Genomic DNA, 14,482 nt, shown 5'->3' with positions numbered 1-14,482 from the left:
AAAAAAAAAAAAAAAAATCACCATTATCAGAGTGAAAGTATTTTTAGCAGATTTTTTTTCTCACCTTTTTCTCCCCACAAGAAATAAGCTTTATTTCTTGGTCTTTTTAAAAAGATGTAACTGACAGCTTCACAGACCTACTGTTTCCTAAAAAGGGCTCGGATCCTGATTTCTGTCCCCCTGTATGCAATTATAATGGTAATCATTTATTCCTCACTGTGATGAGAAGGATAAAGTTTCCTAATGAAAACTGTAGCTTTATAGCATCAGTTGTCTGAAGGAACATAGGAAAATGACTCATTTGATGTAACATTCAAGGAAAAGGTTACTTCTAGTCAGGATTATACTGATGGCGAAAATATATCTTCTGCTGCATTCACAGGCCTACATTTGACTTTGCTCATATTTCCAGACTGGGAAAATTAAATAAAGAATGAAAAATGAAAGATCGTAATTTTGCACCAGTATCAGTCTGACTGAGGTAAAATACAGAATTTAAGTAAGAATCAATAGTCAAACAAATGTTAAACAGACATTAGCATCTCAAATAGTAAGACAGCTTAAAAGTTTGTATGATGCTGCAACACATCTCTCATCAAGTCAGCAACGACAAGTCATTAGAGCAGTGAACCAAAGAAGCTGACATTCTGCAAGCTGTCACCATTACCTTACAGCAGGCAGAACTGCTGACCAGCAAAGTGTACTATGTTAACATAAGGACCACATGTACCTAGTAAGGGATCTCTTTACTCATTTTTTTCCCAGTCTTGTTCCTGTACCCCCATCCTGTCCCTCCACAAGGGTATTGTTCTCACTGTGGCAATACTTCTCTTCCCTGTCTAGTCACAGCTGCATTTCTTGTTACTCAAATAAATGCAAGGCTCTTATCTGATTGTGGTTTGATGTTTATTTATCTGCTCAGACACAGAGCCAGCCTTGTAAATGTCATTGCTTTAGTTGTGTTAATGCACTGATTAACTCCCAAGCACACACAAAAGCACTGCAGATATGAGTTTTAGTCCCCATCATCTGTTCATAAGCCTTTTATGCTCAACAGTAAAGTTTCTTGGTATAGTATACAGAGTAGCTTCCTGGTATACACTACATTCTACTGTATGCTGCTTAACAGTTAAGCTAACTAATGAGGTTCATAAAAACACATGCCTTGCACTTGTTAAACTTTGGAACATGTTTTACACTGCTTATTTTTGCAGTTTCTGCTGGCTCCTACTGCAGCTGAAACTCTTGACAGAATTTTCACTGTGAGTCTCGATTTCAGTGCACTGCACTACAACAAAATCTGCATCAATGGACCAATGAGCAAACATAAAAACCTGCTCCTCTATTGACTGAAACAACAGTTTGCTAAAAGATACACTGCTTGCCATTAAAGAGCCAGTAGTAAAAGACAGGATATGATGTGCATGAACAAAGACGGTATAAGGCAAATCAAATATCCTACCATTAGTACTTGGAGTAAAATAATGCACACAGCAACTGAACAGGGCAGTTAATTTTGCAAAATAGGTAATGGGGATTGAAATCAACAGGTCGTTCAAGAGGCTATGAAACACTAGTATAGCTCCTAAGAAAACAACATGATACTTACCGGGGACATAAACCAGATAGTGAACATAATTTATTTCATTGTGAGAATGAGAAAGAACAACAGATCAGGCAAAACCCAAGAACTACTGGACTCTCCAAATGCACGGTACTGTGTGTACACTACTTCAAAAGCGTAGACTTCACCTAAAAACACCCAACAAAACAGAAGAGAAACAGTCAACCATTTCTTATGATCCAAAAGCTGAAGACTGAACATAGGTTTTCTTTTACCTTGGAAGACCCTCCTCACTTCCTCCTTTCTGTGGACTAAGATGGCCTTTAAATCTAGATGATAATGAAATTTCTGTAAAGCCTCTCAATTGATTCAAATTTCTAAAAAAGATATCAAAACTTGTCTACCCAATTGGACATCACTTTCTGAGATCAAAAGTTAAGTGGCAAGATGAAAACTGCCCTTACTGTTAGACACAAACACTGTTTGAGTAACAGTGACTCACTTATGCTGAAAATGACTGGTTTAGCTATTGCAATTTGCTGCTAACCTGGCTAGTCCACTCAATGAAATAACCCAAATTCTACAACTCTGTTTTAAACAGCTTGATATTAAGTCGAACTCCTAAACATTTACTGTCCAAACACTTTAATCGGTGCCTATATACATGAAAGACTTGAAAAGGTATCTCACTACTTTTTAAGAGAAATATGAATGTCTGAAATTGAGTGAACAAGGATTTATTTTGGTTTTGCATACAAAATTAGATGAAAATTGCTGTATTTTAAAATCGAGATCAACACTTAGTAACTATCAGAATTTCATGAAAAAGTCAACACACACACCACTGCAGTCTATCTTCTTTCCCACTGAATTATAAAATTTAAGAGTTTAAGTATGATCCACAGTTTGCATGAATTTCAGCAGTAACTGATGCTGTAATTGATGTCATCTCCCTTTCACACCTATTCTGCTACTTGCTGTTTTCTTCCACCCCAGATCTTGGTGTATAATGAAGCTTATCTGTTATTTTATGGATTAAATTATTCATTTCACCATTTCTAAAAAAACAGTGGAGTCATACAAGAAGCATAACTGGATTCTTCCCCTCCTGAAACTCAGTGAGTTTCTACCACAGAGCTTAGTGTTTTACAAATCAAAATGGACAAATTTCCGTATGTATCTGATACAGCTAAGACAAGAAGTTGAACACACACTAGTAGACCAAATGTTTTAAGGTTGCTTTTAGATTTCCAAACATTCCATAGAAAACAATCAATAAAAACTGAAGTTTATCCCCTTCACATGCACCCCTATCCCCACCCCATCATCACCTTCTTTACGTCAAAAGTATGTTTTGAATTACACTTCCACTCCCCTCCCCACCACCAATTGCACATTAAGACATGGACTTAGAAGAACAAAACATTTCAAGTATGCTTCATGCCAATCATCAATAAGAGTCATAACATTACTGAAAAAGTACACTTAATTCTTGCGAAGCCTGAGAGGGACTTCCTGTGGAGTGTGGTCAAACAACATTTTAAATAAAAAAGTTCCCCAACCCATTTTGCATCCCACCCTCTCAAAAAGAGTAAAGTGTAAAATTTTCTTTGGACTTAAAGAAACAGTATTAGGATTTACCATCTGAATAAGAAATAACCCCAAAAGAAATTCAGTTTTACAGTGCTGCACAGACCATGAGCATGAAACACGAACTCATACAGATACTGTGTTTAGCTCTACACATACAGACTACATGTGGCATATAAGCATACACATGATGTACTGGCCTGCCCAGAAACAAGATACATTTTTAAGGCTAATAAACCTGAATAAATCTTTGCATCCAGAAGTATTTTTTATAATTGTCTTCCCTGTTCATTGGGGAATTTGAACTCCCAAGAGAAGGGCAATCATTTCATCAAGAGAGCGTGGCGGTTTAATGTGAAACTGAGTACACATGCTATCTTTTTATCATGCATAAACAGGGATTCTTATTTTTAAGGAATAATGGATGGCATGAAAGAATACTCATTTCTATAGACAAGAAATCCTTCTGGAAACACAAGCAGGTTACTGAACAAATACCAAAATCTGGAAAGTGTAAAAAGCATATATGCATATGTGCGTGTGTGTGTGTGTGTATATATATATATATATGCAGGTGCATGTCTACGGGTATACACACACACATATATATATGCAATATACCATGTATTTATTCCAACATGTAACTGTATAATTTTTTTCCAAAGTATTTTAATTTAGCAGTTGTAAAAATCCCCAACAAAATCAGAAACAAAACCTCAAAACAAAGTAAGCAGACCATATACTATATGAACAAACAAAAAAGTTATGCAAATAATTTTACGGTATAAGTGAGTCACACACTGGCAGCAGAGGAGTGCTGAAACTCAATAAATAGCTGCAAATTAAGAATTCTCTACATCTCCTTAGAGACAGGACCAGTATTTCTTCTTTTATAATGATCCTGCAGAACACCTTCACTCATATATATTTAATTTTATAACATTAAATCAGACACAAGAATGTAGGCTGCAAAAGCTGCTGATTCAGGACAGTATACATAACATTTTTTGTTAAAAGTCCTACTGGTTTATTTACTAAGGCTAGACAGCAAGTCATATAATCCTATTTGGTGCACTTTCTACCATGGTGAAGATCAATAAATGGATAGAACCAAGGACCTGCGGTCCAACCGACTGTGTTCCAACCCACTGTGGCAGAGAAGCAACAAATATAGGATTACTGTTTGATCCCCAACTTTGTATCTTGTTTCCTGGAACTGCAGAAGTGGAAACAAGATTGTAGTGCTTTTAGAGACTAGAGAAAGATTGCAAGAAGTGGCTTTTTAACATAAGATTATTATGCTTCTGACAGTACTGCATCAAAAGAGCACATATGGGACTTCACTACTTGCAACATCTGGTAGTACCATTCAATGACTCATTAACTTTAGAATACATGTATGCAGTAATAAATAGATCAGTTAAGTAATAAGGCAGTGTGTTGAACATGCATTCATCTTGTGGACTGGAACACCACAGAGAGAGATACATGATACCATACACATTCATTAAGACCAAGTATTTTTGTTTCGTTTTGTGTATTTGTTTTTCAAGGCTACCCAGGCAAACTCTTCTGGAGCATTTTCTTCTTGAGAAGAGTGGTCCTCTGAGTCTTGTCACATTTCTTCTCCCTTATCAATAGATGATCACTGGTTTTAAGTAAAAATAAAGCTGAAGAGGGTTCTTTTCTTCCCCCACCCCCATTTTGGTTGCATCATTCTGAATGTGTCATTTAAAGAACAGGTTCTGATGCAGAAAGACGCTGAATCTTTAGGAGGTTCCACATGTTTCCAGATAACTCTGTAGTTTACGGACTGTGGTTCTGTCCAGTGAGCAAAGATCAAAGTCAAAAGTTGTATTTGTGATATGAAAGTGTCCAGTTTCTTCTATAAGATTCACTATCTGAAAGGAAAAACGCAGTTGACAATTTCAGCAGCTTTACATGCCCACTCAGTGTATTAATATGGCATTACGGATCATATGAAAGGCATAAAATAAGCCAAATTGCCCCACGACTTGCTCGTTAAACCGTTATAATTATCACTCACTTCCTTTCTGACACAAACTACGGTTCAGACTACTACAGTTCCTTAGCTTAAAAGAAAATCTGCATATTCTCTAAGCCTTAATAATTCAAGTCTTAAAAAAAAAATAAACAACAAAAACTAACAAAAAGCACAATATCCCCTCCTCTCCAGCCCCAAACAAATGAAAAATCCAAGGTAAACCTCTGCTGTCTGGCACATCTGTGTGCATAGCTGCTAAGCAGGTTACTCTAGAAAATATTTGGTATAAGCCTTTCTGCAAGCAAGGGAAAGAAATAAATCCTTATTGAACCTGGTCTGCATCAAATAAAAATTGTACTCAAGAGCTCTCACATCAACAGTTCAGATACCAGCAGTTATTTCTCGAGTAACAGATGTACATAATTTTTTTAAAAACCAAACTGATCATGAAATAATCGTACAAATGGCATAAGATCACTTCTTGTGTCAAGTATTTATGTATCACAGCTATCACTCAAACAGGCAACAGAAGAGCTGCTGTGAGATCTTGAAAGAATAGGGCCTAAACCATCTCTCCTATGCAGAGAGGCTGAGAGGGCTGGGACTGTTCAGCCTGGAGAACAGAAGGCTCAGGGTGGATTTTATCAGTGGATACAAGTACCTGAAGGGAGGGTGTAAAGATGGACCCAGGCGCTTTACAGTGGTGCCCAGCAATAGGACCAGGGACAGTGGGCACCAACTGAAATGGAGGAGATTCTCTCTGAAACACTTTTTTTCCTGTGAAGGTGACTAAGTGCTGGCACAGGCTGCCCAAGGAGACAGCAGAGTTCCCATCCTCTGAGATATTCAAAAGCCATCTGACACAGTCCTAGGCAACCACCCCTATGAGTACTTGCTGTTAGACCATTCGGCTTCCAGTGGTCCCTAAAAACTTTAACCATTCTATGATCATGTAAAATCAACAGAACATCTCTAACTTGTGCCTTTCTGCAGTGTTGGTATTTTTAGTGTCTAAAATGTAGTTCACATTTTTACAATGGTCATACTCAATACCGTTTTGTTGTAACAAGTAACTGCAGGTAGTTCTAGGATGTGCACCCAACTAAAATACCCATTCAGCATCTTGGAAAGCCAAAGCATTATTTGTCAGATGGAGCTAACAGCGCCAGCACACTATGGCTATGAATCTCCTATGTGCTGTTTCATGTCAAGAGACAGACATTCCAAGGGGGCACACAGAAAGGTATCGCACCCTGAAGAGTGTCTCTGGCTAGCGTCGTGGACTGGCAGAACATTGTTCTGCACAAGTCTTTCCAACCGTACCTTCTTGGCACCCAGGCTTGGATCAATATCCTGTTTGCACCCTTCAATTTGAAGCCCATTTAGTTGCAGAGCTTCCAAACATATTTCCACCAAAATGCTGTTGCTAGATATTCCTTGCTTATTTGATCTTTATTACACTAAGTGTAATTCCTTTTCCATAGCTGGAGGAATATACAGATATATGCCCACATATATCTGTATTACACAGCACACATTAAGTGATAAATCTGTTAGGATTACACTAACTTGAAAAAGAAAAATTATTTAAACGAAATATTCGTTAATTGTCTGCTCCCCATTTCATTTTATAAATAGATGGTTTTTCTCTTTTGACCACAGAAGTAAAGATTATGTTGATAAACAAAGTAACTTCGTGTCTATTGTCAGGCAGAGAATGACAATTCTGTTTCATCCACCCTGTCCACGATGGATTAAACAGAATGGAAACAAGATAAAATTCTAAGAAGGAAACGCCTGTTACAGTAAAAATCCCCCTTCTCAATCACCTTCCATTTTTCAGGTTGGAGAAAAAAAAAACCCAACCTGTTTAATTTGGTTTGCAGCTGCCCAAAATTCTTAAAGTACTTAGGAACAATCCTTCTGTTATTAACACTTCATTTAAATCTGTGCTCTTGGCTTTAAATTTTTTCCATATGGGAATTTTTAATCTGTGATCATCACCTCCATTTGTCTACTTGTTGATTTGTGGATTCTTGTAACACTTTTACATCTCCTACTGTTCTACAACTAACACAGGAGGAAAAAAAAAATCAAATGGGACAAAACTGATTGTTAAATGGTTGCACAGAATCTGAGGCCAAGAAGATGACCAATTCTGTCCAATGCTTCCTTGTGTTATAGTGGAAGAATACCACTCCTCATCAAACCCACAGCAAAATACCGCTTTTAGAAACAAGTATTATATAAAGGTATTAACACATGTATTTTTAAACAACACTATGTTATTTTAAAAAAATAAGTATATTTTAAAAAATTGAAACAGATTTCTATTGATCAGGTGCTGCTTCAGGCTTCTAAGCTCTAAGCCAAGGGAAATATAAACATTTTAAACATACCGCTCAACCAGCCTTCAAGAAATACAGTCAGTAAATACAGAAATATAACCTGGTAAATCAGACTGCAATAAACCCTAACAGCTTTAATGAATGTGCAAAAATTTATCAAGATAAACCCAGACAGCTCAATGAAGAACACCTGCCTGTACGCTAGTCAATGAGGAATTCACGACTTAAGAGTATTTAGCATATGCATCTTGGTGCTATTCAAAAATACTTGTAAAAGAGTAAAGATTAGTTGCCAGGAAGTCTGACAGTTATAATATTAAAAACAAAGCATTAAAATGTTTTATTCCAAGAGCTCAGGTTGCAAAGAACAAAAATATCCCAGTTGTTCCTGCTGCAGTAAGCTTTGCTTTTCTGCTGTAATGTACATTTCTGTTTACATAATGTCTTCCTAGCTCAGTTCCATCATTATCCATCATAGTAAAACTATTTATTTGGCTTTAAACAAGCAAATGAGTGTGTTTGTTTCATGAAGCCAAAGTGCAACTAATGACGTAAGTAATTTTTCAATTTATGGAGGGCTTTAGGCCATGTGGTTTCCAGACCGGCAAGCTTCCCCTTGCAGAAAATTCTGACAGTAGTTGATACCTGAAGATAAGCAATTTTTGGACATGAGAAACTAATTTTCAGCAGTACTGTATATCCTCAATTTCTCCCTCATGCCTGTGCTGTCTAGTTCACCAGCTTTAATGAGATTTTTCACCAGCTGAAAATATGACTTCTGACATCTCAAAGCAAGATGCAAAGTCTTAACAAAAATCTTGTTGCCTTTCATGGGGTCACACTAAGATCATCTACACTGAAAATGCAGACTTCAGAACTCAGCTTTAGCCAGCCAAATTTGAATACATGGGACGCAGCATGAATATCTGATTGCAGATTCAGTTATCCCTACTATTTCACTGGAAATCGAGTCAAGAGGGGGAAAAAAAAATAAAATCTCATCACTGTAAAACCTAACCCCTCTCTTTACAGTGAAAGAAGTGGGAGAGAGATTTCAGACCAATTTCTGTCTAGCCATGGTCCAATATTCACATAAAAATTGCTCAAGTGATTCTCACAGGAATAATTTCTTGGTCAAATTTCTTTTTCACCGGCCTTCTCCCTCTTGGTCAGTTCTTATATAAGCATCATTTTACATCAGGATTACTTAGCTACATATCCAGGTACCTGCAGTTCAGTATCGCATCTCTCCTGCCTCCCCCCTCTTTTTTGCAGATTTATTTCAGCTTCCTTTAACAAAACGCCTCAAAGAGAAATGCCTCCCCTGGGAAAGAGATGCGTTCTCAGATACATTTTTCTCACTTCCAACTTGGCTGCATTCCTATTTGCTGTCATGCCTATGGACCTGGTAACAACTGAGACTGCAAAAACCTGTCCTCTCTTCTTCACATGCTTCAGCTTAAGTTCTGAAAGCTAGTGCTTTTGAGTGATCAGTGCCTTCATTCTCCTCTTGCAATTTGCTTGCATTCCCCAAGAAATTCAAAATTCCCCAAGAGTCTGCGGGTAGCAGACTCTGACATGTGACATTTCTGCCCTGACATGAACTAAAGAGCTTACATCGCCACTCAGGAACACACAACTCCACCACCACTCCATTCCAACACCGCCACCACCACCACCTTTAAAACTCTTGTAGCTATTTACAGTTTTCTGTTGCATATTTTTGCACTCAATCCCTCTTCTCATGTAGTAGCCCACCATATCTTTATGCAGTTTTATTCCTTGCTCTTCTTACCTTTGTACTTCCTATAGTTTCTATGTTCCTGTATTTCTTGGTCTAGAAGTTTCACACTCATTCCTAAAAACTCTCTCAGCTCTGTACTCTATTTCTGTGCTCACCGGAAGTAGTTACATTACTTAAATAGCTGCAAAGCAGTAAGGACAATTAAGCCGAGATGACAGTTTATTTGTAATGCAGAGAAGCACTGATTCTCCACAAGTTATCCATTCAATATTCTGAATATATTTCTGTAATTGATAAATTTATATGAACTAAGAACTAATGAATCGCAGAATGTTAAGGGATTAAAGGCTTTAAAACTAAATTGCATTATTTAATAACAATGTAGAGCATTTGCTAGTACCATTTAACAGACAACTGGTAAGTATCTTGGCTCTTTCACTGAATTCTGGAAGATGTCTGTAGCCAGCTTTACAGTTACCAGCTACCAGCACAGAACTGCACTGCTGTTCTAGCCTGCACCATCCAGCCATAAATTCAGCTTTCACTAGGGCTGTATCGACAACATGCACACACCAGCCTGCTAGTCCTAGTCCCTGCCCACAGCAGGCTCAGCCGTAAGGTTGGGCTCAGCCGTAAGGTTGGATCAGCCTGCTCCAGGCTTACCCAATCACGATTTTAAAAGCTTGAACAATGGAGACAGCATAGTCTCTTCAGAACTCTGTTCCACTGCCACATAACCCTTGGGGGGGGGGAAAGAAGTGACATTTTTGCCTTTTTTTTTTTTAATTTAAATCTTTGCATAAGAGGTTGAGAGGGTGTTTTTCAGAATTTCACATGAAGCCACCTAAGCCCTGTGCTCTGCTGATACAGGCCCAGTGAAAGCTGAATTTATGGCTGGACAGTGCAGGCTAGGACAGTGGTGCAGTTCTCTACTCATGGCTTGTAACTGTGCAATACTGACTACAGCACTACCAGAAGCAAAACCATTCAAAAGCTATGCCCTGGATAAATGGGGAAGTAAGCACTGAGGAAGCACGTCCTAGGTAGGTGCTAGCGTATGAACTTACAATACAATGGCTTTTACAGATTCACTTTTTATGTGAACTGCCTAAGAATTAATCAATAATGTGAAGTGGATAGGGTGCTGCAATTCCTACCTTTTTTCCTGCACAGTAATTTCCTGTACATAAAAATGCATCATTGTGTATTGTAACTTATGAAATCCAATAAAGCTACCAGTATCCCTCCTTAAGTAAGAATATCCTTAACCTTAACCTCTTCCCTTTCACTGGCCTTTCAATGTTTTTTTCACCTTTACCCACAATATTGAGCCTGAACTAATAAACAGATTAATGCTGTGGCATACAAAATATTTTACTACACCTGGATAAGCACTGAGAAATTTTATGACTGCAATCATTCAAAGTGGTAAATATTTCCTTTTTTACAGCACGTCCACAGCAGCCACAAAATTGCACTAAACATAATAAAAGCATCTGTGCTACAATTACGTCTGCTTTCTTAACAGTGCTTACTGTTTAATCTTCAGTTTGTAATCCAATAATATCTGCCAATGGCAACCAAAGAATACTATTTTTTTCTTACTATTGCATAACTTTTCAATAAATTTTGAGCCTTCTTAGTTTGCACTTTTTCATATTTTACTTGTTCTGTGACTTCAGAAGACCCAATGAATACACTGTGGTTTTCCCCAAAATAAGTTTTGCTTTGAATCCCATGTTTTCTGTTTGCCATAGAAAACATCTTTAATTATTTCTGAGAAAATAATGGTCACTTTCAGGAAAAAGCAATAATATTTTTATCAGGTTATGGTGCACAGCTGTATATATTCTCCCATCTTGTTTTCATAATTATTGATATAGTATGTTGAGAAATGAAACAATGAACTGGTGAAAACTTTATCTCAGGCATTTTTCTTATTTGTTATTTAGTGTGACAACACAATTTAAAACATATGTAAAAATTCTCTAAGCTACACTCAAAGTGGTAATGGGCTGTATATGGATTAGAAAGGCTTGAAGGCTATTAAATCTGATTACAAAGTTTTAGATGAAGGCAAAAAAATATGATGTGACTTCACTACCTCAATGAGTAGACTGTGATATTACATGAGAGAGCTTCTCACCTGCTGCAGTACGTGTCTCTCTCTCAAAGTCATTAATCTTCTGTGGAGCTCCACTAGTTCATCAAGATATGCCTAGAAACAAATCCCCCCCCCATAAACAACTTGTTAATTAAGTCATAGTTACATATTTCAAAAACTTCAGATGTCTTCAAAAACACTACAAATGAAAATTTTATTTTGAATCTTCTTAGAGTTAAATGTTCATGTTTAGTAGTCTGGCTTACTCTAGCGTAACACAACCAAAATATAAGTTTTTATGGGTTTGCTTAGACATTTCAAGACAATGAAAATCTTATCATGCAGTCCTTTGCTGTACAAGATAATGCCTATATCTCAGCTGTGGCAAAAAGTGTCAAACAGACTGGGGATGCTAAAACAGCATCTTTAAAAAACATCTCCCACCTTTTCCCATAAGACCCAAACACAAAAAGGCTTACAATTAAATCCCTCATTTTCTCTAAACTATGTAATTAATTTTCTGTGTCAACAAGAAGATGTAAGGGGAAAAATATCAACCATGATTACTTCAATGGCAAATTCCACTGTCCTCCCTCCTGGGATGCCAAGCATGTCCCACCTCTCCATCCAGTTATCAGCTTTCTCCTTCAGCCTGAGCCTTAAGAACGTTTTAAGCAGAGAGAGATATGGCACCTAGCTTAAGAAACCAAAAAGCGTATGGACTACACCACTGAAAATTCAGCAACAGACACTGAACCTTTCATTGTCTGCCGCAAGTTATCACAAAGTTGACATCAATACCTGTAAAATATGAACCTTTAGAGGAACTTGTCCACACTGGGAAATTGCACTATGTTCACTCACACAAGGACTTGAAGCTCTTACCTATGGCCTGCTGAAATGATCTTAAACAAAACGGTCTTTCTCAATGTTAAATGGTAAATCCTGCTTCATGTTATTTCTAACTAACTTACTAAATCACACTGTCACTTCCTAACACACAGCTTTCAGAAATGATATATGGAAAATATACCTTTTTTATTTTAATTGATTGATTTATTGGCTAGGAATAGGCCTGTGAATTCTCCTCTTTAAAAACTTCACTGTGAAGCACAATGCAAACTCATGGTGTAGAGCAGATAAATAATAGCTGGCAGATTCCCAAGTAGCGACATTTGCCAAATCACCACATGTATTGAAGCGGAGAAAAATACTTTCAAAATAGCACAGAAGAAGAAAGAATTACAGGGAAAAAAAAAGGAAAAAAAAAAAAAGAAAGACCTGCACATAAGGGAACCCAAAGCAAAGACGTACTAAGATTTTCATTCTGTAACAAAGGTTGGTGTTTAGTAAATACATTAGCATCATGTTCTGGACTAGTTTACTATTACCTCATTCTCATTTACCTTATCACAATCCCCATTCTTTATTTGTTTATCAGATTTGTTTGGCTTTATTGGACTTTTCACTTCTAAAATCTGGAAAAGAAAGAAAACTGTAAAATTTCAATGCAACATTGGATACAGTTACATATGAAATATTCTGCTACAAGTTAATAATGCAAAGACTATAACATTTTTCTGAAGAAAATGTAATCAAACCTCAAAACTAAGCTTTTCATTCTTTAATCTATAAAACCTGCCCCTATTTTTCAGAAAAAAAGCAGTTTACAATAGAAAATGATGAGTTGCTGGAATGAAGTGATAATGATGTTATCAATCCTTAAAAGAATTAGAATTAATTTAATTTAAAGCCTCCTCAACACTTTTTTTGTATCTTTTGCATAGTGGTAAGATAAGAGGTCTGATTTTGCAGATACAAAATGACGCTGAGGGGCTCTCCAGTGCCCTTCAAATTAATGCTCAGTATATTTTTTCTATTCCCTTCCCCCTCCTCCCCAATGCTGCCTCTTTTCTTCTACAACAGAGGTTTTGAAACACAGTGTTTGACATGACTGCATGACTTCTAACAGAAAAAAAATAAGTGTTTGATGGTAATCTCTCTTGCACACATATGGTACTCTTCTTGGCCATTTACTACCACATACACAAACCAAGAATCCTCCATCCAGCATTGAACCACAGTCAAGAACTGCATGTCAACAAGCAGCAGAAAACCATGCTTAAATCGAACATTCTAGGACTAAAGTGAGGAATACTTAGGGGAAATAAAAATTGTTGATTGTTCTTCCCTGGAATATGATCATCAAAGGAAAAGAAATGATCACAGATGACGGGAGATTTTATTTCACATTTCACTGTAAGACTAGCATCACCAGCACGATTATCTCCAAAACCACGCTGGACGGTCACAACACAGGACTAAACTCAGCAAATAAAATGAGGAAATACAGCCTGTAAAAGCAAGAAGACTAGCAAGAAGACTCACTGTCAGCTTTCTGTGAGCTCCCTCTCATTCCTACTTCTCCTGACTAAACTTGCATATTATGGTCCCTAGGATGACCAGCACCATAAAAATACAACAGGAAGGCAGCTATTTCCCTATATAGAGAAAGTGACTGCAAATCTGAGTTAATCTTATATAAGGATTCACTTAAAGAGTGATTCAGGCCGGAAAGCAAAACATACGTTTACAAAGAAAAATACATTTCTTCAGTTCAAGACTCCCTGGAGTTACTAATGTGCAGGTCAGAGGAAGAACAAGGCTTCCTTAAAAAAAACAAAAACAAAAAAAAAAACAGAAAACCAAAAGCAACAAAAAAACCACAAACCCATAGCTCAAGGCATGGATCCAGTAACTTTTAGCTGATTTTCTTGTTTTTAAAAGAAGAAAATTCTTGGCTTCAAACAGAACCTCAGCAATGCCACAGTGTACTTGAAAAAGTTGCTTCCTGACAGTGCTGTAGATGTGTAGTGAAAATCTAACACCTTAAGCTCTCTTGTTAAAATGAGGCACAGCAGTAATCACATCTGAGGAAGCTTAAAGAAATCTTGCACAGCTTTTTAGTTCTATGAACAGACTTAGTCAATACAAGACTGATTTCATCAGTCAAAGTCATCATCTTGACAAGCAGCACTATGTTACCAGGCAAAGACTCCAAATGCGGCTAGTCCATAAAATCTGAATTCTCACAATCCTCCCCTAAATTTCTGAATTCCAATTCAGT

The 14,482-nt window shown here is 37.1% G+C and overlaps 1 protein-coding gene across 1 annotated transcript in view; it reads right to left on the bottom strand.

Moving 5' to 3' along the window:
* Positions 1-2,285: 2,285 nt before the first annotated feature.
* Positions 2,286-14,482, bottom strand: part of MLLT3 (MLLT3 super elongation complex subunit) — a 120,893-nt gene continuing 108,696 nt past the window's right edge. The window contains exons 10-12 of the mRNA XM_057432920.1: positions 12,762-12,833; positions 11,398-11,469; positions 2,286-5,055 (exon numbers count right to left, since the gene is read on the bottom strand). Coding sequence (XP_057288903.1) covers positions 4,924-5,055; positions 11,398-11,469; positions 12,762-12,833 — 276 coding nt within the window. The 3' untranslated portion in view covers positions 2,286-4,923. The remainder of the gene's footprint in view (positions 5,056-11,397; positions 11,470-12,761; positions 12,834-14,482) is intronic.

This window comes from Pezoporus wallicus, unplaced genomic scaffold (assembly GCF_028554395.1).
Source record: "Pezoporus wallicus isolate ANWC-B61680 ecotype Strahan unplaced genomic scaffold, APGP_CSIRO_Pwel_v1 contig_2910, whole genome shotgun sequence".
NCBI lineage: Eukaryota > Metazoa > Chordata > Aves > Psittaciformes > Psittacidae > Pezoporus > Pezoporus wallicus.
The sequence above is the reverse complement of the archived record's forward strand: the minus strand, read 5'-3'. Positions and strand labels throughout refer to the sequence as shown.